At 41.1% G+C, this 26,032-nt stretch overlaps 2 protein-coding genes across 6 annotated transcripts; both read right to left on the bottom strand.

The window, feature by feature from the left end:
* Nucleotides 1–977: 977 nt before the first annotated feature.
* LOC123111935 (uncharacterized) lies at nt 978–7,837 on the bottom strand. The gene is made up of 15 exons (XM_044532819.1): nt 7,546–7,837; nt 6,277–6,367; nt 6,111–6,186; nt 5,915–5,999; nt 4,988–5,057; nt 4,622–4,691; nt 3,933–3,978; nt 3,797–3,848; nt 3,599–3,667; nt 3,080–3,285; nt 2,883–2,954; nt 2,165–2,234; nt 2,010–2,090; nt 1,613–1,692; nt 978–1,467 (listed from the first exon to the last, which is right to left on the bottom strand). Exons 1-15 carry the CDS (start codon nt 7,731–7,733, stop codon nt 1,356–1,358), a joined length of 1,368 nt encoding a protein of 455 aa, XP_044388754.1. The 5' UTR covers nt 7,734–7,837; the 3' UTR covers nt 978–1,355.
* On the bottom strand, nt 7,761–25,305 carry LOC123111934 (transcription initiation factor TFIID subunit 2). Of its 5 annotated transcripts, XM_044532815.1 has the most exons (25): nt 24,834–25,291; nt 22,261–22,870; nt 22,016–22,167; nt 21,855–21,921; nt 21,361–21,560; nt 21,063–21,216; nt 17,454–17,538; nt 17,269–17,360; nt 15,940–16,065; nt 15,816–15,869; nt 15,402–15,458; nt 14,870–14,967; nt 14,453–14,788; nt 14,290–14,377; nt 13,242–13,367; nt 13,119–13,175; nt 12,573–12,652; nt 12,411–12,453; nt 11,786–11,872; nt 11,594–11,683; nt 10,617–10,675; nt 10,437–10,527; nt 10,173–10,338; nt 9,921–10,104; nt 8,145–9,466 (listed from the first exon to the last, which is right to left on the bottom strand). In XM_044532815.1, exons 1-25 carry the CDS (start codon nt 24,941–24,943, stop codon nt 8,440–8,442), a joined length of 4,239 nt encoding a protein of 1,412 aa, XP_044388750.1. In that variant the 5' UTR covers nt 24,944–25,291; the 3' UTR covers nt 8,145–8,439. The 5 variants fall into 5 exon arrangements, 4 of the variants coding, with proteins under 4 accessions (XP_044388751.1, XP_044388750.1, XP_044388753.1 ...); XM_044532816.1 differs by lacking the exons at nt 8,145–9,466; nt 9,921–10,104 and adding an exon at nt 7,761–8,035 and having other exon boundaries at nt 24,834–25,305; XM_044532817.1 differs by lacking the exons at nt 8,145–9,466; nt 9,921–10,104 and having other exon boundaries at nt 10,168–10,338; nt 24,834–25,301.
* Nucleotides 25,306–26,032: the final 727 nt, after the last annotated feature.

Genomic DNA, 26,032 nt, shown 5'->3' with positions numbered 1-26,032 from the left:
CAGTGGCAAAGGCGACCGCTCGAGGCGAGGTCAAGCAAAGCAAAGGCGCGCGTGCCGTCGTCAAGTCGATCCTGCACGCACGCACGCACGGTTCGTCCCCTAGTGCTACAGGTGGCGCGCCTTCGTTCATCATCTTGGTCTTAGGGAATAGGGACCGACCGCAAGACCAGACCCACTTCCTTTATTTCACGGCTAACCACTTGTCCTTAACCTTGCAAGTACAAGTCAGCCATCCAGTCCAGATAAACAAAGACGAGCCAAGACACGTGCTGGGTTGGATCTCGAGTCCAGATGCGGCTTGGCTTGGCTTGGCTTGGCTTGCCGCCACCTTGTGGCGCCACATGCATCACCATCATCATCACACAAAGAAAGAGGCAGCACAAAAGCAGGTCTACACAAGCAACGACCAGAGGCGACCTGGACCTGGAAAGAAAGCAACGGCGCGGACAAGGAACGCACCAACGCAGCGCGACCCGTCCTTCCGTCACGCGGGGCAATGCACCTAGCAAAGCAAAGCCCCACCCCAAGCACAAGACATGCCGAATCATTTCATGGCAACCTGACGGGAGGGAGGGATGAGAGGTCGACCGCGGCCACAAATGTTGACTTGCGCGCCCGTTCTCGTACTGCAAAGCTCGTCTTTCCGGCGAGCACGAGGAGGAGGGAGAAAGGCCCGCGCATGATGAGGCCGACGTGCGCGCACGAGCAGTGGGCTCTCATCATTTGACAGGATGGACCAGGGACCAAAGCTTTCCGCCGCGCGCCAAAACCTGGGGTGAGAAACAGGGGGGCACATTATTGCCTCATCTATCCATCCATATATGTGCACCAAGGTACGTACGTACTAGGCAGCAAATGCTTGTTCACAAGGAAGATGGGTAACTAACTACTCCAGAAACAGCTGATAACAGGGAGTGGTACACTGGAAAGAGCGGCCACTTTGCTGCAAACAGCTGATAAACTCGTCAGAACTGATGGAGGCGAGATTTATAATTTGGACTCCAGAAACAACAGTTCAAACAACCTGAGGTGAACCCCTGTCAGCTGTTAGGAAGTTAATAACCACCCTTCCTGAAAAACTGTCCAGGTGCAGCCTTTGCCAGGAAATTCAGTGGTTCAAGTGGTTATTCGTGCTGGCACCTATATATGGGTGAGAGCGAATGAACCGCTCGCGCTTTCTTTCTGTAATACTGTCGCTCAAGAAGAGGGATTGCGCACGCGGTACGGTACGGCTCTTGATTTTCATGTCCTCCATTCTGAGCCTGAATAGTTTGTCTTCCTATGCTGGCAATCAGTGTGTTGCTGTTGACACCAGAAGTTGATGTTCTAATCCTAGGGTCAAGACATGTCAACTTCTAGACGATGTCACTTAACGGATCGTCTGAATTCACTGCATCACTAACGGATAACTTGCTCCGAATAGGCACTCGACAAATCGGGCATGATTGGCACTTGTCAGAGCAAGGTCTGCAAGAACAACAAAAAAGAGAAGGTTGGACATTTGCAGACAAATAAGAACGCGCATATCTCAGTATGTAGCTCCAGAGCTTGAAAGTAATAACCTGTGAACGTACAGAGCACGGGCATATTAGTTAATGAAAAGGAATCTTACTCGCATAGAACATGATGGCGGCATGGAAGCAGAACAATGCAGATGTCCCTCTCAAAGCAAATTCGACATAAGATCCGTTCCTGTATTTATGGAAAATTATCAGAAGTATTATTAGCTCACAGAAAGTGTTCTGGTCAAAATTAATCAGAATTGTGTATTGCATCTTAGGTTTTACGGTGGTTCTTTCATGACGACTTGACAAGATCTAGTCTATCCCAGTTATATTGCAATGCGATCCAACTTTTAAATTAGCTGAACATTCTAAAATACAATAACACCCTAATTTAGTTGTTGCAGACTTGCAGCACACTAGCAAATCTGAGAAGACCCTGGTACACATTCATAAGCTGTACTTATTGATCCTTTTTCTTAAAGAAAAACAGGGAAGCAAGCATACATTCTTTAGCCTCTCACACTGCTGTTGGCTAAGCATTGCCATTTTGCTTTGCTCTCCCAATGCTAACTGAAGTCTTTGTATCTGAAAGTATACATGACTAATTAGCTCCATGCAAAAAAATAAGCTAGTGCAGAGAATATTAATAAATAAATAACCTCTTTGACAAGAACTTTTTTCGGCATCTCTTTTACCATCTCAGGGGGATAACTGCAAAATGTATTATACCTGCAAAGGTGCAGACAAATAACAAGACCAATTAATGGAAGACTTCAACTGTCCTGGAAGTATTTATAATGGTTCTAAAGTGATTAGCTATCTTGTTATCTAAATACACATGATTCAAGATACACATGCATAGGTGATCTTTTTTAGTTCATGATGAAAGAGCAGACAGTTGAATTAAATTTATTTATCTCTGAATGGTTCCCAATTGAACTGTATTGAAACAAGAAATCAGTTTTATTATCTTCTAGTTGATTAGTTTGCCCATATTTCAGATAATGTAACATTAGATGGCATCCTCCATATTCGACTATGGGCTCAACGTGGTAAGTTCTTTTAGATAGTGATTATCTTGTCTTCTCCTCTCCTCCCTCAACAAGACACAGACCCACATCTTTCCTCCTGATGCACTTCTGCAGCGCACTACTACATGTCCCCCGGTCCGGCAGTCCCCCTACCCAAAAAGGGTGAAACACAACAACAATAAGAAAAATGATATGCTGCCATTCTGTTTTAAGAGGCAGTGACCTCCATATAGGCAGTGCTTACTTGAATATTTATGTTTTCTAGCTTCACAATAAATAACACTGGCAACCTATAAATCCAAATATTTACATCATCCACAACTAGATAGAATTATGTGGTGAATACCCAGTGTTATTTGTATAGCATAAATGTGCTTGTTCCTCTTTGCTATCTTCGTCAATAGACCATGTAATGAGCCTGAACAGCAGTGGAAATTAACCAGATGAGAATCCAATCAAAACTCCTGTGATAAATATACAGCTTTTAATGTACAGAAGGAGGGACTGAGGTAATGAAGTGAGAAAACTGAGAGCATTTAGAACCTTGAACCATATTGTACCATCTTAAACAACTCATCAATCTTTGATGAGACAGAAATATATCCTTCACTAACAATTCCATCTTGTAATTTCATAACAAGCCTTTCAAAGAATCTCCAAACGGCAAACAGTACAGCAACCACTTGGAGCAAAAGTATAGGTGAGAAAATAACTCGAACTGGGATAAACCGTGAATAAGATGGAGTGCCCTGCAAAGAATATAGACAGACAGAATGTACTTACACTAGCAGTTGAACAATATTTCAATATAGAGTTAATACTCATATTGGCCTTCACAGACACTAGGTGACTACAAGCTTAACACAAAAACTGAATGAGCAGCTCACAAACGGTACCACAATCAATGTGCAGGACAGAATACATAGGATGTTGGCAGTCAGCTCACAGATTTCATATGCCGTATCACATTGAACAGAAGTTGAAAGCACAGCAACGTGGTAAAATAATGCTACCAATCAATTTTGAAGGGAAAAACATTTGGAAAAATGGAACTGAGCAGACCTCTAAGCGCACACATAGGAGAACTTGAGAGATTACGATAGGAATTATCAGTACAGGGCCACCAATATCCTGCACATCACATGGTTTGTCTACATCAGGATCCCTTTTGGAGAATAATGAAATATTGTCGTTTCAGTTGCACACTCTGTTCCTGCATGATGAATTTATTGCTATACCAAGGATTGGCTGTATACCGACCATTGGATTGGACCACCTTATGCAGACAAGAAAAGCAAAGCACTGGGAAATCCTGTAAAATTTGTCATCAAGTAATTAGTGAGGACTGCTCCATGGAATTATACTGTAATTTAAAATGACGGGATATCTTTGTTACCCAAAGTTAATGAATAAATCCCACCACCCCAGAGTAACTGCATCACCTGTGGCAAATAATATAACTTAGCCGATTCAAATGTTAGGGCCGCTTTGATTCAAAAGATTTTTGGAGGAGTAGAACCCTTAGGAATTTTTCCTACGTTGGCCTTTTGATTCGTAGGATTGAATCCTATAGAACTTTTTCCTAAGGAAACATTTGTACTCCCTCTGTAAAGAAATATAAGAGCGTTTAGATTACTATTTTAGTAATGTAAACACTCTTATATTTTCTTATGGAGGAAGTACTACATTCCACAGGAAATCTAGCATCCACTCCAACTTCTCGGAAAAAATCCTTTGTGTTTCCTGTGATGCAATCAAACAAACTCAAATCCTGTAGGGTTCAAATGGACATGCCATTCCAATCCTGTGTTTTTCCTATTATTGCGTTTCTACAATCCTGCGAATCAAAGAGGCCCACTACAGTATTCTGACCTATAGCTAAGTGCTTCATCTTCTTAACATGTTTGACTATGGATGCTACCAATCTATCACTTGTAAACTAGTTATCCTCAAAAAATTACTGTGCAAATTCAGCAGAAAAGTACCTAAGCTAGATACATTGATGTAATCTAGTAGAAAGAGGGGGACATATATAATGTCAAACAGCACAACTAGACCACACTTAATAGTATTTGTATAGCTTACCGCATAGCTTGAGAAGCATGAGTGAAGTAGCTGCTAGTAGAAACACCATGGAAATTGCAACCCAGAAGTGCTAAGGAAATATGAAGCTGTTAGTAATGGTTAAGGTTAAGAGTTCACAGAATATTATCCAGTAATCAACATTGATATCTAGTGTTTTTAAAATACATTGTGGTACACGTATATAAGTATGTCTAGAATTAGCGCACATATCACTTTGTTGGACAAAGCAACATTTATTCAAAAATTTCGGTTTGCGGAAATGATTTCTACTGGAATAAAAAGGCTTATAGTTTAGTTGATTCGGTTAAGCCAACACAGGCCAAAAGTTACAGAACAGCAGGTGCAATGTGTACTCTGGATTCTTACAGGAAGCCTATCCCATATCTCCTCATCAGTGATTGTTTCCCCATGTCCAGGCATTAGAGCACCAAACGTCCTAATGAGAATCGGAAAAGATAGGAAGCACAACAAAACAACTAGAAATGTTAGCTAAAGTATTCTTTACAACATAGTTCTGAAATGGAGAATTGGTCACTCGAAGACCCAGTCATGTGTTCACATTACAATGTGCAAATAGATCCCATAAGAGGTATTCAGAAACCCAGCAGGCAGAAACAAGTATATAAGTGAAAATCATCGATTACTAAGTTATTATCATGTGCTTATTAATTCAATAAGATTATATTCACTGTTCAGCAGTTTCTACAATGTGAGACATTGAGTGAGATGACATCGTACAGGTTGGATTATTACTGACAAAAATGTATTGTGCAACAGAGGTCCATCAGTTTGCATCATAGTAACATCTTATCATGGTTACTTGGCTAGGCAGTAGGAACATTGAATTGAAACCATCGCAAGTTTAAAAATACAATTGTAGTACAGAATGTTATCCAAAATATTATTTGTAATGCATGAAACTGAAGTTCATAAACCTGCAAAATGTTAATTGTCATTGATTGGCAGTTGTAGAGCTTAACTGGATATCATGCTGGGGGCAATCAATAGTGTATTAACTTAGTACGTGAAGATTTAATGCATGCCTTGATTAGGTACCTAATCGGATTTTGTTGGTACATATTAATGAGATTATGATTTGCAAGGAGGGGGCCCACCCTGGCCCCAAGCTAAGCCAATGTTGATTGGACATAGAGGTGTTTAAAATCTTAGAACATTGAGTAACTCGGATAAAATTGGAAACACCAACTTTTCGATGGATTCTAGTAAATTTCCAACAGTGATACATACAATACAAGTACAATTACAGTTTTGCCTTGAAGAATTGTCAGTTACCTGAAATTGTCAACTAACGTAATAATTTCCAAGGCCAGGAGTGGAAGGAAAACAAGCTTTAAATCTAGAAAAGGTTTACCCTGGCCTGCAGATGACAGATAACACACTCAGCTGGCAAGTGAAAATACAGAGACAAACAAAAACGAATGTGTTTTTTGGATAAATTCACAATAAGCTTTGGATTCACCATTAATACCTTCAAGGTAGATACAGAGAAGAAGTTCAAAAGCAACTAGCAAGGGTGTGGCAACAATGGAATGGCATGGAATCCGCTGTAAAGTTGAATAGTCTAATTTACTTGCTGCCAGACATTTCAACTTCAGAATGGAAGAACGAATTTGGAGCAAAGCTAACGGACACACCTGGTAATTTTGAAGCAACGAAGGAGCAGGCAATGAGAATCTATACCGAACAACGGCAGCATGGAATAACCACAGAGGAATGAAAAGCACCCTGCAGATTTGTTGAGCATTTTGAAAGTTGCAACATGCAGAGGGTTACCCTAAGTTCATCACCAGACAAAGTACAGCTTGGTATAATTTAATGAAGACGAAGGCAAGTTGTTCAGCTTTTCTTATCAGAAAAATAGCTGGAACCCGATTTATCTGACCAGTTGCCTCCCAATTCCCATCCGATGGCTGCACTTTTTTTTTGATCTTTCGATGGCTGTACTGAGTAATGTGCAATGAACACTTACATACATGCCAGCGATAACCATGCAGCACAATACTAGAACTCGAGGCCAACAGCACATCATGAGGAGAGGAAAAAATAATGAAAGATGGACAGTAAGCACATGGTCTTAGCTGGTACTCAATTGGACAAAAGAATATACCAAATCACCAATATGACACTCTCTTGGGTCTGATCAACGCCTAGTCTTGTCGTGGCAATCAGCTGTGGACGCAACCTCATCCTCGCAGAGAAAGGGCTTATCCTTGGTGTTAATGCTCACTGCATGCTGGATATGGAAGACCAGCAAAACGCTGCCGTCTTGAACGGGGTCAGGCCTGAGGCTGCCATGTTGTTCGATAAAATCAGTGCGGAAGTGCGTCCGTGAGTATTGCACGGGTCCGGGCATGGTTCAAGTTGGAGCTTGGCACTTAGGAGGTGGCGCGTGTGGCATTGGAATCACCAATTTGTAGACCTTATAACACTGTTTCCTATCTATCAATGCATTACGAAGAAAAAGCTTTTTGCGCTTTCTGGAAAAAAGATCCCCAATAAGACAGCTAGGCCGTTGCCCCGTACAAATTTTCTACAGGGATGTTCTCAAATCACCAATACCAATACATCATTTCCCAAACCGTTTGAGACCCGAATCTGCATGCTCAATTGGATTGCAGCTTTCCCTTCCATCTATAAAGTGCCAGCTACTGTATTTCCTACTGTCGTCCTCCTCAGCTATAAATTCTAAACAAAGCATCGGGAGAGAAAAAAAACACCAGCATGCTCAATCTAACTACCTCAGGGGTGCTATAACTGCACAAGATTCAGAGTGCACAACACAAAGTGACGCACGGTTTCAGGTGCCCGCCCAAACTCTCGCCGAGAGCTGTTGTGGACTGGCAGAAGGTGTGGTCATAGCTAGGGTATGGGGTTGGGGCCTTGGGGGTGGTCAGCTAACTTACCACCAGGAGCGGGAGAAGAGAACGCCGTCGAGCTTGAGGGCGAGGAGGGTGGTGAAGCAGAGCAGCAGCGCGTGCGCCGCCGCCTCCCGCGCCGCCCTCCGCACCCGCCTCCACGTCCCCGGCGCGCCTCTGCTCGCCCGCGCGGCGGCGGAGGCGGCGCCGCCTGATGCTGCTGCTCCATGTGCCATCGTGCGGCGGCGGGCTTCGTTCAGGAGCTCTTTTGTTCGTGATCTGCGTGCGTGCGAGTGGAACGCGAGAGCGACGCGGGGGCCCCGGCCCGTTGGCTCTTGCTGCTCGTGCGCTTGCCAGCTTTGGACTCATCGCACGGTCTGGAAAACCGCATTTCCCGGATAAGGCCATCGCTTTTATTTCCCTTTCTTGGCTAGAACCCGTGTTGTTTCCTCGCCGTTTGGTTGCTTGTCTGGATTCAGTTTGCTATTTCGAGAAGGATTTGCTTGCCGGGACCTTGCCGGAGGCAAGGGCCAGAGTACTAGAGATAAAAATGGACCGAAAGTGTCAAACAAAGCAACGTTATTAAATAAAAAAATGACAAACTATTGCAATGCAGGCAAAATTATCAGCATACAAGTGAAAAAGCCTTCGTCAGAACTGAACTGAACTGCACCATCCAGGATCGAAAGACCTGGAGATATCACAGAATGGGGCGCTATCCTTCGCCCTAAGTTGCCCACCCCTACAGCTGCATCTGAATTACTCCCAGAAATTACTGGGGCACTTGTTGTTTTACAAGATACATTAGCCATTCACAAAAAAAATCTGGCTGCTCATCGTACAATCTACCGCTCGCCTGTTTCTTTTCTACTGTACAGCAATTCAATCCTCGCAAATAGTGGCGTGAGGACCATCTAGGTACGATCTCTCCTCCAAGCCCGCTCAGCCTATCTTCTTCAAGGGCTTGAATTTGATCTTTATTTTCTTGGTCGGCGGTGGCGTCCGTGCCGTGTCTACTGCAGCATCCTTGCTCGAAACCTGGGGCTCGGCGCTTTGCTCTGGAGCCGGTGGCGTTGCTGCCACAGTTCCTTGCGAGTCTGAGGGTTTCACTACTATATCTTGCTGAGAAGTAGCTCTGTCACCTTCCTTCTGCTTTCGGGCCAACTCTTTCTCCATCTTTTTCTTCTCTTTCTTAAGGCGCTTCTTCGCCAGGTACTCGGGGTCATCTTTCTTGTCTCGTTTTTCATCTCGGTTGCGCTTCTTATCTTTCTTGTCTTTTCTCTTCTTCTCTTTAGAGTGCAGCCCATTGACGGATTCTGGAGCTTGGGTTCCAACATAGCTGGTGGATACTCCTTCAAGCTGACTACCAGGCTTATCCACATCTTCCCTCACATTGAGGACAGGAGAGAACTCATCCTTGGGAACCGCATCTAGCCTTGAATCAGCAGCATATATCCTTGAATCGGCTGTACACTGTAGTTCCTTGGAGATTTCATACGTGTCCATTACTTTGGCGTTGCTCACGCTTGCGGACATCCTTGATTCACGGTCATGACATGAGTTCTGCTCCTCAATATTATGATTACTTGTGGTCGGTGGCTCATTTGGCGCTCCAACCATAGGGGCATCCACCGACATAGAACTACAAGGACCCGCTTCGTTTTCATTTCTTCCACCATGTGAATGATCTTGGTGATCAGCACCATCTGCTTTACTGGATGATGCACTACGCCTAACCCTAATTTTGACAACATTCCTTCTCTCACTGCAGTTAGATATGTTATCAGCATCTTTGGAAGGTCCAGTGGCAGGTAAGACCTCACGGACACTAGGAGTGCTAGTGGAAGGTTCTTGAGGCCTTGATAGTTGAGGAACCGAGGAATCAGCTTTAGTATGCTGATCAACTGATACCTCCTGGACCAGTGGAGAGGGAGCAACAAACTTTGGAACTCCATACAGTGTTGGAGACCTGAAATAGGAGATATGTGAGTATAAGGGCACCCTATACAGCAAAACATATTTTATGTTGGAAGGAATGCTCAATGACTACAGATTTGTCCTTAATAATACACTAATGAAACATGGTCATCTTTCTTTAAATGACCATATATATTGACCAAAATTTCAGCTGGCTGTGTCATGAAATAAAAATGGAAAAGTAGGTACCAATTAGTGTTGATCATGCATTACCTTTTTTTAGCAGAATCATGCATTACTTAGCATAATAATAACTAAGGATGCTAATTGGCACAACTCAGCAATACGCCAAATAGCTTTGCAGTTCAACAAACATGTTGAGTACACTTGATTAATTTGTATCCCATTTCAGGAAAGCCAACATATATGCAAAGGTTGCATCTAGCAATATAACAATTAAACGTGAGAGAATGTATCAACCTACACGCGAAGTAACAATTACTAACCTTCCAGCAGCAATTTGCAAAATGCAGAACACATTATGGCGAAGAAGAACATTGTTGTATGCTTTTTTGCTACTGAGCAGGTGAAGGAGACCAAAGAGTGTTGGCAATTTTATCTGATCAGTAACGTTAGATTCAATATTTGCTTGACATATGCGCAAGACATGAACAGCCAACTTTGTCGCACCTGCAATAACTCAATGTCAAGAAATCAAGTTAAACAAAAAGAAGCCTAAAGTACTCTACCAATCTAACCTCGCAAAGATCTTTCTTCATCTGTATATTTCAAGAACAACAAGAGAGCTGCATCTAGCCCCTTATGGTGAAGCTCGAGATCAAGAAGAACCCTGCTGGCTTCTATTTGGACTTTCCATGGTTTATCCATGCTACGGAAAGGGGCAATCAATTCACAAATACGATCCTGCAGTAACAAAAATTTGCACCATATGATTCAGTTATGCAGGAAGAGCACCGACAATAAGACAAGACAGCGAGGACTATTATTGGGATCGTTCTTACAAGGCAAATGGAAGATGATACCCTCTCCGCTATACGTGCAAGAGCTCGAATGCAGCTGACAGTCAAAACCCCATTGTAACCAGGCATAAAGCTGCATGAAATTTTCAGGCCAGTTAGTACAAATCACCTTGATAGGAGGACAGGTAAATGAAAAAATAGTACTAGGACAATTCCACGAACTTGTCAAATTGCAGGAGTCGGTCAATACGCTTCAGAAGAGAGGATAGGAGACCTATGCCCTGAAAAGGAAATCAAATGCCGTTCACCAATATCAGTGGCCTCTCTTAAGGTTTTCTCTAAAGAACAATTGACAATATCTCAAAAGAACGCCCAAGAATATAAACCAAAGGGATGTTAGCCCTATGTAATTTAGGGGCAAATGGATCAACCTACTGACCGATCTCGCCCAATTGGTGGCTCACTTTTTATTCATGGCTCAGGCATTAGGGGCAAAGCAAAAGGATTTAGGATGGACCAATGTATCAGCCCAACCCAGTCCACTTGCATCCTTAATTTCAATGTTGGCAGAATAATATATGTACAAGTTGAAACAACAGGTGCACATTGGGCCAGGGCTGGATTCACTATATCATCATGTCATTTAAAATAAAGAGCAAACCTCCAACATAAATTTACACTAAAATTGGATTAGCAAATAAGATGGAAAAAATTAACTGGACAAATAGAATTGTAGCAGGTACATCACCATGGCATGACCATAAATATGGTCTGACAGGCATGACCATAAATATGGTCTGACAGGAAAAAGCATAATTAGCTCAGCTATACAGAGTGCCCACACTTCCTTAACTGGTAAAAAAAATTCTCATCTAGCAAGTATTCCTTAGGAGTTAGGACTGGAATATCACCAAAGAACTAGCCATGGACAGGGGTGCATGGAAGCTAGCTATCCATGTGCCACACAACCATGAGTTGGTTGCGAGATCTTATGGGTTTCAGCTCTAGCCTACCCCAACTTGTTTGGGACTAAAGGCTTTGTTGTTGTTGTTGTTGTTGTAGCAAGTACTCCTAACAATTTGAGCACAACAGATCATAAGCCTGATCATGCAGCCACTGAACAGCTAACCATCCACAACAGGTATCTAAAAGACAAATACATGGCATACTGTATGTAGTCAATGTGCATCCATACAAACCTGCTGGCCAAATTCTACTTCGCCTATTGCTTGGACCATTGCAGCTAGCCAGTAGACATCAGAGTATACATTCCCGTTGTTATCATTATACTGAAAATGGGCCAGGACAAAGGTAAGTGCAGATGATTAGAATTGTTGTTACATCAACATGTAAGCATAGGGCTATATGTTATTCGTAGATAAAATGCAAACCTTTAGAAGCTGAAGAATAAATTCAATAGCTTGTCTTGGGCTGCTCTTATCTGATGATCTAACAAGAGCTACTGCATGAGGAATTGCCTAATCGAAGGAGCACAAAGAACAAGATCAGTGCAATAACAATGGCTTGATTAAAGATGACCATGATCATTGATTTACTAACTTGATCAACAGCCATCAAATTGAAATGATGTCAGCAACATTCGTATGGATAAAGCAATGAGATTAGAAATCCCCCCACCCTACTTTCTTTCTATTTCATATTTTAGTTGAAATTTCATGATCCAAAAGTCCTTGGAACACTGACTCAATTGAGTTTTTTCTGTAGTACTCAATATTGACAGTTAAGCCTGCAGAATATCCTATGGGGGCATGGTTGCCTCCACAATCAAGAACATACGAATTTTCTTTTCTAGTGACCCAAGAGGAAGTATATCTTGCTATTCTGGTTATTCTCATGAATGACTGTAAGCCCAACTCTTCCAATATTGTCAAAAAATATTGAAACTGCATTTAACAAACTACAGATGAATGTATGAGAAATCTTGGTAATGATGCTATACAATGGATTTTGTTGACATGGTTAATCACAAATACAATTCCTACCTCGGTGCATTACCTCAAGAACAAAGTATTCTGGAATATCATGGAAGTCGTTTGGCCTATCAGTAAAATAAAATAATGTTTATTACACGTTTAGAACACGAAGCAAACATAGCCATGGATACATGATAGTCTGTGACTAAAAACAACAGGTTTATTGAGGAATGCAGATCCTGACCTGGGTAATCCAATATCTGTATCAAACCGGCGGCTTTTATAGAATTTAACCAGATGAAGCAGCCCAGCTAAATCTGTGTCCTAAATGAAGAGAAAAAACAATTCAGGTAAGCAGCAAAACAAACAGTGTAGAAAGTGTCACCAAAGCATGATCCCTTGAAAAATTTATAACTTATCAAAATCTTCTTATGTTTTGACCGTGCAGTGTAAACAAATGAAAATGCCGGCATAAGCTATTAAAAGGGAATTTAAAGATCTAGCCACCTCAAAAGCATACTGCACACATGGCAAAAGTAAATATATAACTTGCTACCGATTCAAGATTTATTTTCATCGTTTGATTTTTCCACCCTATCTTACGCATCCGCATCCACCAGCAGCTATACGAATGCTACATTTGACATTTCACAGAATGGATCTTTTGAAGTAAAACTCCTGAGGATAAAAAACGCCTTTCCAACCCTTTCACCACAAATGTATTAACTCAATAAAGTACATCCTATAAATTATAAATAGTTGCACGCAGGTGGAACTTAAAGAAGTGTACCTCTGATGCAGTTACTGCTAATGCATATGCCGCTTCAACTCTAACTCTCCAAAAGGCCTGTTGTGTTACCAATCAGTACGAAGTGACATTGGAATTAAGGTCTCAAGAAGCATAATGAAATACCTTTGTATCATTTAGGAAATTATTGAGGGCATTAATCACAGCAAAAGAGAGCTGGGGTAATTTCTCCAGAACAGCTATTGCCTGTGACTGGGAAATGACATCTTTGTCCTTCTCCAATTGATTGATCTGCCAAAATGTCTCAAAACTTGAAAGAGTGAAAAATAGAAGAAAAAATGTATGCATATATCCTAATGGCATCATGTTTGGTTAATTATTAATTTGCATTCTTCCTGAAGCTTAGACTGAAGCTTAGACTACAGGCAAAAAGTCATTTCAATAAGCACCATATACAGAAGTCAGACAAATATGAAAGTAATGTTGAAGCTAATTAACTTATCAAGATTCCCTGCTCCACAATGTAGAAGCAACTATACCAACACTCTTATAGACACTTGTCCAATTGTCTTACAGACATCAAGGAAAATTACATTATTTAAAATGCATATGGATATTTTATACATTTATCTGAAGACCAACAAGGAAGCAGAGACCATTTGTATGTATGCAAAAAAAAAATTGAAAGACGCAGCATAAATCTGATCAAGCTCAGGCAATATTGTGGTGCCTAAGGCAGAAGGGAATCAGAACCTCAAGGCAAAAACTGCACTAGTCCAGATTCAATAATCACCTTCTGAACGTACAAAGGATACTTGCCTTTCTGTAGCTTAATCCTCACAACCGAGTATTAGAAGTTTAACACAATTATCAAAATGACAATGTAAAATAAAATGACGATCATAGTTAAAAAAGGCGCGCCTAAGCGAGCGCTTAAGTGCGCCTAGGCTCTAGGCGTTGGCAAAATGCATTGCGCATAACTACGCTTAATCTGTGCATAACTGCGCATAAGCATGCGCTTTGGTCAGTAAAGCGCAAGGCGGTGGCAAAACGCACAATTAACGCCTAGCGCTTTTTTGAACTATGATGACGATAGATCTAGATAAATAGGGAAGACTCCAGCAGTTAAACAAGAAAAAATTACTAATTTCCTTTATACAAACTATGCAGCATTAAATTGAAGTCAACATTAAGTTTATCTGGTGATACGCACCCACATCTGAATAGGCTGGTGAAAATGGATTTCAGCAAGGTATTCCATTTCTGGGTCCACTCTGATCCATAGTAAAGGGGAATCCATGCTGCAGTACACAGATTTGAAATAAGTTTCAAGTAAACTGCAGGACAAAGAAAGAAGTGGATTAGTCAAAATAGACCTTGTGCGGTTCTCTTGAGTTGAAGCATCTACGTTGTCATCAGAACCATCAGGCTTGGAGCCCTTTTTGGTTTTCTGAAACCGCTTTGCTGCTAGTTTGGAATGGCACTGTAATTCCATCACCTGCAACGCTTCACCAGCCATTGGCAGAATCGGATGATCATACACTCCATCAGTTTCATGAACACGTACACTCATCATTCCTGGCCATCCAGTTGCACCTTCTTGAATATCACCATTCACGTGACTATCAGAAACTGGATCAGCTTTTGCTGTACAACCCCGTGAAACAGCTAATTCGACCAAATTTCTCCTTTTATTATAGGAGATTCCCAATCTTGCAAGCAGAAGGAATGCGTAAGCATGTGGAGATAACAAAAAGATACTGGGTAAATCCAAACAAGGAATGCTCTTTTACCTCATAATTGGACATCCACAAGATTCAATCCACCGTGGAAAGAATTCTTTGAGGAATGGACGTTCAAGATTGCCAATCTTATTCGCGAGGTGCCTAAACTGAATAAATGAACATAATCTAATAAATTCAATTGTGTGCATACTACAAAGTTGAGGTTATGCTGCTAAATGCATGTGTGTGTCTTTTTGTTGATGTGCCATGATGGATGAGTTTCATAAGATAGCTACTGCAACAGCATGCAGAAATGAACAAAGAGGGCCCACCGGACTAACATAGAAGTGCTAACATATCGTGAAACTACAGTAATCAGCATGCTACAGTGCTTAGTTTAACATACGAGAAGTTATGGCCCACAATGGAGTGTAACTAGAACATCAGCACAAACATTAGTAGAATATCATGCACCAATCCTAATATATTGAATGTACACATTCCAGGCTAAAAAAGGCATATTCAGATATGCCAGGAGAAGTTCCAAACTAAAGATCACGAGCATAAAGCCGATAAACAACTGGTTAGATGAGAGGTATACCTCTTTCGTACTAAGTGTCCTCGAGGCACGAGTTGAAGCAACTATCATCTGCAGAATCTGGAATAGGAAACGACAACCACATCATTATAAGTGACAATGCTCATAGCAGTCAATCAAGAGGATCTATAAGCATTAAGTACACAAAGACAACAGTAGTTAGATGATAAAAAGAATGCTCGTTCACAACAAACATTTCCTTTTCTTTTGCAGAAAGTATAAATATCCAACAATTCAGCAAGTGTTGTTCATTAATAGTCATGTAATCAAATGACTATCAATCTGTATCCTAGAGATGCTGAGGTATGCAAGTACTTTCAGAAGTAACATCAATTGCTTAAGCAAAACTGCTTCACTGATGTAGACAGCAAATTGTCAAAAATACAAACACCAGAATAGCAATATGCACATAGCAACCTTTCGAAAAGAGTCTGGTCCCATCTGTTTCTCCAATGTTTGAAGAACAGCCACCTGTTTAAAATACGAATGTGAGAGAATGATGCATAAAGCTAGTTGTATAGTTCACAAAAACAAAACTTACTGCCTTCAATGAACGAATTTTCCCATATGAGCCAAGTGTTTGAGTTCCATACAGATCAGTTGAAGCATCAGGAGACCCCAAAGCAGTTGCACCACTGACATCGAACTGGCATACGGTGCAATTGGCCTATTACAAGTACACAGAAGGATTTCAATAAATAACAAACAAGAATCTTGTGAGTTAGATCAAGATAGAATGCATTGTGTCGAGAATAGTTGGAGCATCAAAGCCAGAAAGTCATATTTAATCCCTTTGGCAGATTTATTTAATCATTTGGGTTTATCCCTTCAAAGCAGACGGACAAGATAATCCCAGAAGGTGGGGCAACAAGAACGCTTGGAAGTTAGGACCGCTCAAGTTGGACTTTCTACGCCATATCAAGGTGAATGAATATAAAATAACAGGCAATTGAATCAAGTGAGGAAGTGGTGGGATAACGATAAAATGGCTACAAAGAAATAACAAGCGGCTTCATCAGATAAACATTCTTGAAGGTGCTCCAATTAATTAGGAACATTTTGTCTGAACATTGCGACACACTTATTTTACATTTACAAGATAACATGTTATTTGCATTTCTACTCCTATTTTACAATTTACAAGATAAGAGTATGGCCTGAGATGCATGTGGTGTAGAATGAAATACCTGAAAATACACAAGGTACATCATGTGAAATTGCAAGTGCAGGTACTACGTTGTGTTTGGCTTTGAGGTGGCTTATGATAATCTCGTTTGGCTAACCAGTTTTCACCTACTTTATTGTTTCACTAACCATTTTTTTCTGTTTCCACGCTATTTTCCCACGGCAGATAATAAAAATAGTTCAGAACAGCACAGTTTAGCAACTGCAAACTCAGCCATAGTACAAACCTATCCCAAGGACAAGAGTCAAATTCCTATTGTTATCTACCATAGACTGTTCTAACAGCAAGATCAACTAGAATAGCAATCATTCATTTACAAATTAGCACTAGAAGGTAATGCACAACAGCAAGAACTGTATATAAATAATTCTGACAACAATAAAAACAACATTGTGCCAGTGTACTAATTTCGGAACACTGTAGCATGATGAACTAAGATACAGATGCGTTTTAGCATTAATTAACTCCAGCTTTCCTTTAGAAAGAAATATTACCAGCAAAGACCATTCAAGCATGAACAACTTTCAGGATACTGACTGGACTTTATATTTCAATATGATAAACTAGTTAATTAATCTAGAGAATCCTGGTTCAGACTTCAAAATGGGTAGCATATGTATGATTAACAATTCCATGGTAAAAAAGAAGCTCAATAGAAGTATTTTTGTAGGTAAGACAACAAACCTTGAAACGCCTATAGCGTGCCTCATTATTCCCAAGGTAACGCTTGATAAAAAGGTCAGTAAGAAAACCAGCCAAACCATCCAGTAGCCATTCTGCTCCAACAGAGTATTATATCATCAATACTTCAGCAAATTTTACCTACGTAAGTAGTAGCACATATGAATTAGCGGGTATAGATGAATTACCATCATTTGGCTCTTCCGCACTTGTGTATATGCCAAACCACTGCCTTGCAAGAGCATATGCTAGTTTGATTCTTGTGCCAATAATCTGAACCATTTTATATGTTAGATACAGCAGTAGTAGCTATTATATCTCAACTAGGTAAGCTGAGAATCTGCTAACAAAATTTTAATTCTAATATCAAAGCAGAGCAAAACCTAAACAAGTGAACCTCAGGCTATTCTTAACAATGGATCTGTCAACTATCACCAGCATGCATGTTTATTAAAGCATTATACACCAATCATACCCGAATCTGGCAGAACTATTGCGCATACAGCTAAGAAGACATATTTCTTACTTCTAAAGTTTCGAGTTGGTGGTCGTCCGTTCACTTCCAATAACCCCCCCCCCCCCCCCCCCCTCATCCTGACAAGTGGGCCTTCAGCACGCTAGGTAACCAAGGGGACCTCCTTCCCGATCCATTTGCTCTCCCGTCCCCAATCCCTTCTCTCCTGCCGCCTGGCTCCTCCAATCCCCGTCCCCTTCGCCGCCTGGCTCCTCCAATCCCAGTCCCCTTGCCACAAGTGTTCCCAATCTCCATTCAAATCGCCGCCGCCGCACCGCACCTCCTTCCCGTATCTCGCTCGCCATCGCCGCCGCCGCACCACACCTCCTTCCCGTATCTCGCTCGTCATCGCCGCTGCCGCACCGCACCTCCTTCCGTGTGTACGCTCGCGCCCACCTTCGCCATCGTCTGGAATGCGTGAAGGCCCCACCGCTCAGCGGCACGCCCACTCGCCGTCGCCTGACCACGTGGAGGCCGCAGCCCATGCGGCGCGCTAGATCTGCTACTGCACCGCGTCCACATGAACGCAGCTCCATGACACGCCGACTAAACCGTGCGGCGCTTCCATCTGAGCGCATCTCAGCCTATTCATTTTTGGTACGTCTACACAAGGTTAACCATGTCGCAAGTGCTGAACTAATTAGATTATTGATTATTGAACTGCATATAATTGTTGTAATTGGATTGCAGCTGAATCTTAGAAGGTACGCCATGCACGAGGCACAACTCAGATTCTAATTTTCTTCCACATTGTGTTTGGAGTTCCTGGGCGCTTCTACATACTGCATGCAACACATGAGTTCGTGTCTTTCCAGCTTGCTTTAGGACCCAAAGAATTAGAATTTCGTTTTTTTTATGTGTTATTGAAAGTATAAACATTTAATCAGAAAAAAGGGGCGGGTCATTCACCCCTATTTTTACTCTTGGTAAACCTGATCAATAAGCACTGAACATGGAAATCTAAATTATATATGTATTAAAGGTCCACTTCACTCACCATCAAAGGAAAATGATGGTGCCTTTCAGGTGTTCAGAGAATGACATGTCGCTCTAATTTTATCTTGTTTCTATTTAATGTGGAAAATCTGAACTAAACTATTGTTTGCCACCGTATAGATTACTGTTTTTAAACTGATAGGGCGCTATCCGATACAACTCTTTATGATATTCCATTTGAAGTGTAACTTTCTTCAATAGTTGTGAGGTAGTGGACTTTGGCAGCAATAAAAGATAAATTCACACGATCGTGCTGGTGTATAGTTTATAGTGGTCACAGAAACAGAACTACTTGATAGGCCTGATGGAAGACTGAGTTGATTAAATAAATATCATGTATGAAAGGTAACACTACTACATGAATTGTTCTGTTTGCACAGCTGATCGGAGTCCGAGGGATGCACATGCTAGACTACATTGATATATTATATTTATGTATAACTTTTGCTGAAATTTCAAAACTGCATTGTACACGGCCAGCGACTCCTGGGAACTGCCCTGGCTCGAGTGGTGTGTCCATTAAGCATCCGCTAAGAATCAGCATCAATATATGGGTTAGCAGTGTTGTTTTGTTGGGTAAACACTAGCCGGCAGCGTCACAAATAGACCTTGCCCATGCTCGACAAATAAGTTGGCTTCACCACTGATTTTATGGCTAATGGGCGTGAAATCATGTTACAAGACTGAAACTTAGGCACTGTATTATCTAATTGATTCTGGCAATCTTCATCTATTGTATTCTCTTAGTTAATTTAGAAACTTTCAATACTCATGGTAGTCATATTTCATGAGTGCTGGTTACAAACTACCATTAGTACCACTATTTCAGCATCCTAAGCATGATATTTGTTTAATTTTGTTTTATCCTGAACAAAAAAGGCCAGACAGATAAAAACTGAGTGGGATACTTTACTCTATGGTTCTAATTTCGTTTTGACTTACACCAGATTCTTATATGAGTAACACTGGAAGTCGAAGAGGAATAACTCTGGATCTTGAGAGAATACCATGTACTGCTACGCGAAGGGTAATTCCACTTTTCTCTTTTGTCGCTGAGATATCAGCCTTAAATTTTTTTGGTAGTGGTATAGCCTACATGATAAGTACTGATACCTTCCTTGGGGGATACATTGTACTGCACTGAAGCTAAAATTTCTGTATATTATGCACAATTAATATGAGAAATTCATTTACCTTGAAACTCTACTTGTTCTAGGGAAAGAAATTACAAAAATAGTCATGATAGAACTAATGTTACAAGGTTCATGGATGCAAAAGACACTCACGTTACTGAAAAGTTGGGCTAGATTATATGCACAAAAGAATAACATACAAACAATTAAGCTAGATGGTAGTAACAAATTATATGTTCAAATTGGAGACCTGATCTATTCCCCAAATCAGTTCGTATGTAAGCTTATAATTTTTGGACGGCCTCTACCATAGATGAATCAAAGTTATGAGTTTTCTTTTGATGGATGACAGGGATGTATGGTTAATTGGTTACCACGTTTGTATTTTTAGGATCAAAGACAAACTTAAATAGAGAAGACTCTCCATGGATTAGGAGAAAGAATGTTAGTAGTGTGGCCTGCAGTTGGAGTCTTTTGTATAAATAGCTAAGCAGTGAGATATGACAATTTGATGTATTTGACTGATTCGGTGCTAGCACTCGGACACAATGAAAGAAGAAGACATGAACTAGTGGAAAAGGTTACATTAGATGGCTCTTACGTGCAAACTGCAAAGCCAAAGTTCAATTTTTTTTTACTCAAGAAGTAGATGAAGCATTGATATACTCTTGTATTTGAGATAATGTGAGCTATGATGGTTTCTTTTGTATTTCTAGATATAATATTTGCCGTGCTTCATTTGTGTAATGCTATGAATTCTTATTGTACACATTAATCTCAGTACTATGTTTAGCTCTGCGCTTCTTATCCCACCTCATTTCATGTGCCACCGTGGCGTAGCACGGGCATGATCTGTGAACTATCACCAGCGTGCATGTTTATTAAAGCATTATACACCAATCATACCCGAATCTAGCAGAACTATTGCGCATACAACTAAGAAGACATATTCATAAACAAATCAGTGGGATTAATTGGTCAACTTAATAACCATACAATAACATCTAATGCAGATGACAGACTCATGACACAAAATACGAGGGGCCCTGTATACCGATCCAGAGGGAGTACTGCATACTGTGGTTCGTGAAATAGTCACACACAATATTGGTGGATTTGATAGGGGAGAAAGCAGAGAGAACACAAGCATGCACCTGGTCTATAACTTTTTCATCATTTAAGATATCTGCGCTGAAGATGCATGTGGAGGCTCCAAAGCTTGTTGGCGATACTACCATTTCAGATGGAAGAAAAATTTGCTTGTATAAACCAAAGGGAAATGATGCCGCGAGATAATCTTCGTAACAGCTGCAAAACAACAATCATGAAAAACAAATGTCAAGAAAGTAAAAAAGGTTCAGAAATAAATGCCAAAGCAGCAGCTTCTCAAGATATTAGTAAATACTAACTCCAAACAATAATATTTTGACAAAATTGTGTTTTGTTTAGCACCTGTAAGCATCGTGAAAGAATGAGATGGTGTTATCGAGCTTTGACAAAGCCGGAGATAAACACATGTGGGATACACTTATTCCATTCTTGTCAGGAAGAACTTCAAATGGGCCTACAACCAACGATATCCACTGTGCACTAACTGGAGTGCTCAACTTGTATACATAAGTTTTCCTTGGAGGATCTTCCTTGCTTAAGACCTGCATAGTGCAACATCAGCGGAATGTATAAGCAAAAATGCAGTCAATTATAATGCCCCTAATCAACAAGCCAGGTTGCTCCAGAAATAATACGGCAAGAGATCACATAAGTTTTCAAAGAATACATAGTAGTAGGCATACTACAGCACAAAGTGTGTATGGAAGATAGGCATACTACAACACAAAGTGTGTATGGAAGGTTCATTGTCAACACAAAAAAGCATCAGTTTTCCATTAGCAGATACTACGTTGAGTCGGTTCCTGGCCTCACGGTGATACAGATTGAAAGCATACCTGGTAAAGCAAGTCCCCATTGCTGACTGCGACTAGATCTGTGCTAACTGTAAACTCCAGGTCAAACCTGGGAATAGCATCATGGTATAAAGAGTGTTGTTAACAACCAACATCAACTACAATAGCAAGATGAACAGGCAGAGTTAAGTAAAGTCACTTACGGACAACGTTGCGTGGCACTATCAATGCAAGGGAACCAACAGTGTGCACGCCTTATTTGACTATTACTATGTAAGACACTGTTGACAAAATGAACACCAGTTTCGGCCTTCTCCAAAATATAATCTACACGAACCAGTTTTGTGTTCTTCACCTACAACAATTTACAATAACACATCATAGCTACATGTTTACTCTAGAATTGTAAGCAAATGATATTAAAATGCATTAACAAAACCTTTTATACCTTTTCGTTCTCAATTTGCATTTCATTTTCCTTCTCTTTCTCATTTTCATTTATGACATCCTTTTCCTTTTCCTCGTCCTTTTCCTCTTTCTCCTTTTCCTTCTCTTTCTCCTTCTCCTCTTCAGTTTCCTTCTCCTTCTCTGTCTCCACCTCCATCTCAGTTTTCTCTTCCTTGTCATTGTCTTTTCCATCTTCTGTTTTGTTCTCCTTTTCCTCTTCCTTACCATTTTCCTCCGTAGAACCATTGCAGATTTTAACTGCTTTGTCATCAGAAAATTGAACATGTTTTCCACCAATTCCTTCATGCTTTTCACAATTTTCATTACCCGGTAGCTCAGTGGTTGACTTGACCGATCTCTCAGATGAAATGATGAGATTAGGTACAGCTTCACTGGTTAGAGAAGAGACGTAAGCTGAGCATGCAGCATCAGCAGCAGTCTTCAAACATGATACTGACAACCAACTCGACTGATCATCAACACTTCTCCAATGAGGAGAGTACTCAAACTCAGCAGCCTCACCATCCACCAATATGTTCCTAATCGTCATACTGTCAGCATGTAGAGCGAAACTATCGTTCTCAGCTAGTAGAACTTTCATCTCGGTGTACCTTAATGAGTGGACCAAATATAAAGTTTAGCAAGCTCCCATGGGATCACAACGAACGTTTTGCACTATGGATACTCGATTGAAGATGAACTAATAATGAGGAAATTAGCACAGTACCATCCGAAAATAGGCATAAATTGGAAAAATACCATCAAGTGCAAGAATGGCATGCAGGGCCACGTGTTAGTGTGACTTGATATTATTTTTCAACTTCTTTAGACAGTACTCCCTCCGTAAAGAAATATAAGAGCGTTTATACATCACTAAAGTAGTGATCTAAACACTCTTATATTAGTTTACAGAGGGAGTACTAAGCAATATTGCCCAATTCCATTAGATTTTCAAGAAAACACCAACCACTAATATTTGGGAACCTTCAGGTCCTTCACCCAATTACCCATTGGACATACTCACAATGAGAAGTCAAAATGACTATGTCCACAAGTGCAATCTGGGATTCAATAATCTAAAAAACAATTCATATGCAGAGATCTGGAAGCTCAGGGGGAGTTTGATTCCCAGGTAACATCCCTGCTTTGGCGCCATGGCAGGCGCTGGTAGAGAAGGGAAGGGGGGAATCCGGAAGGAGAGAAGGAAATTAGGGATTCCAGAATTATTGAATTATTTCCTGAAATCCTGGTACACACTACTGCTCAGATGACCAATTTTAACACAGGAAAGTATGTGAACATCTTCCTTATGTTCAGAAGACAACTACATAGATTTGTGTTACATTTTGCCTGACACTTGCATAAATCCAGATTCATATTTCATTTTGATTTCTATAATTACAAGGTTGTTTGGTAATTCCTCATAGCGTTGAGACAGTCCAATCCCCCCATTTAGATTTTTCCAAATCAGGACTAGTTTCTGATGCACAACTAAAATCGCATCTGGAGACATATACTGAATCAATCATCACAAGTTTCCAGAACCAAGTGTACCAATTAGAAATTCCTTTTTCAAAGAAATGCAGAGTCGCATTTGCATACTAAGGAACTACAATGGTAGCCCATTTTTACCAAAACTTATTGCCTCGGAACAGGTTGTACCATAAAAAATTGCGTACAACGGCACATGCCTCTACTCAAACTGACCGTCGCAGTGATAATTTAGCTGTTAAGCACATAAAGTAGCTTGCAATTTTGCCTCTACATATACAAATTAAGAAATTATTAAATGATAATTCAGCTCTTTATGAAGTTCTTGAATCCATTGAATTTGTGTATGAATACCGTGAGAGTGGGAATGTTTCCTTCCAAATTACTGCACTCTCAGCATGCCACAATTTTTATTTTGTTTTTTTAACTTCTCTTACATGAACCCAGCAAGCTATGAAGGAGATGGATTGCTAATCAGGACAAGACTACTGTATATGTTTTATCAGGCTATCAGCTAACTGTAACCTCATTTTTAACAGTTCAACTCGAAAATGCTACTGGGCATTAGCCATTTTGCCTACCGCAGGGAGCACCACGTTTTCTCATGGTGAAAGGCACACTATTATATTGCATAATTAACTAAGGAACTGGATAATAGCAGCAATAGATGCACGGATTGATAAACAGACCAAACTGAAAACAACCAATCCTGACCAAATACAGAGCACGCGGTTAAGCACTACCATTACAATGCAAATGAGTGTGGTCTCTACTCAATTAGCTCCGATTCATAGATAAATCAAACAGGACAAGAGTCGGTGCCTTGGAACTAACTGCCCCACGGCATTGCACAATTTATTTATTTTTTTGAAACGAGCATTGCACAGTTCAAGCTCCAAAGCACAAACACAAACGCTCACAGCACCAATATACCACTCAATCGCCAACTCCAAACCCTAACCCTCGCGGCAGAAAGCATATTACACTAAGCATCCCCAAAAGGCAGCTAAAGTCGCGCGCATTAGGGCACGGGCATGAGTGGGTCGAAGCTATTCAGGCAGAATAAGCGGCGGTGAGGCTCACCCGTAAATCAGCTGGTTCTCCATGTCGATGGAGAGGCACAGCTTCTGGTGGAGCACGGTGGGGCCTCCGCCGGCGCCCCCTTCCGGCTTCTGCTTCCGCGCCTTGGCCATCGCGGCGCTCCTCGAATGCTCCCCTCCGCGCTGCTCCGCCTGCTCCCCTTCTAGGGTTTGGAAGCTGCTAAAAGGGGGTTCGTCGGTCGGAGTACGGTGGTCTCGGGGGGGCTTAGTGAGGTGGTGGTGGCGGAGGCGTGGAGGGGCGCCACGTCACCTGGCACTCCGAGGGACGCGAAGCAGGGGAGGAGGCGAGTGAATTTTATAGGCCAGATGAGCGAGCGCTCGCCGGCGTTGGAGCCCGTCGCGGCTCAGATCTTTCGCCGCCCGCCGGCTGGGCTGCGTGGATCCGGTGTATGGATTGCGGCGTGGGACCGGAAGCCTCGACGGGCGTGACGACTGACATCGTAAGGTTATGTGACGGAAGTCTATAGACCCGGTCTATGCTAGTTGTGCAGCTGGCAGCTACCCTTTTCTTTCATTCTGTTCTCTGGGGTGGTAATCGGCACATCCGTGGCTTTTAGGCTAAGCGAATACTTGAGGATGGGCTGTTTGTGTGGGCCTGGGATTTAAAGTCCGTCCCTCTCAAAAACATCCAAATGGACTTATGGGCCAGTCTAGAGTTTTCCAGCCTTGGGCTTTTCTACCCCATGGATTAGTCAGATTCGAAAGTCCAACTCTGATCTCGAGTTTCTCAAAAAAAAAACTATCTCGAATTCATATGCTCCACTGATGAACAATGAATTCAAATAAAATACCAAACAAATTGTTAAAGAAACTGCAACTTTTACACATCAAAGATGAAATACTCTTCTAGGTGCCTCCAAAATTCCGCACTGAGATGACATCTGAGGAGCTTGATACATAAAAAACAAAATTGGGGCTTGAATTTGAATGTCATCTCAAATCAAAAATTTGCAGGCACCTATAAGCGTCTCTTATCTTTGATGTATCAAGAATTTTAATTTATTTAATATTTTTTCAACTTTAATGTTCACTTGGGTGAGCATAAAAACCACTCTCATAGTACTACCACATTTGGATGTAATAGGTGTTCTGAAAAAAGTTGGATGTAATGGGTATAAACTCCAAATAATTTAGAAAATACAAAGGACAAAAAAATAACTATAAACACAATACGAGATGCTA

This window comes from Triticum aestivum, chromosome 5B (genome assembly GCF_018294505.1).
Source record: "Triticum aestivum cultivar Chinese Spring chromosome 5B, IWGSC CS RefSeq v2.1, whole genome shotgun sequence".
NCBI classification, from domain to species: Eukaryota; Viridiplantae; Streptophyta; class Magnoliopsida; order Poales; family Poaceae; genus Triticum; species Triticum aestivum.
The sequence above is the reverse complement of the archived record's forward strand: the minus strand, read 5'-3'. Positions and strand labels throughout refer to the sequence as shown.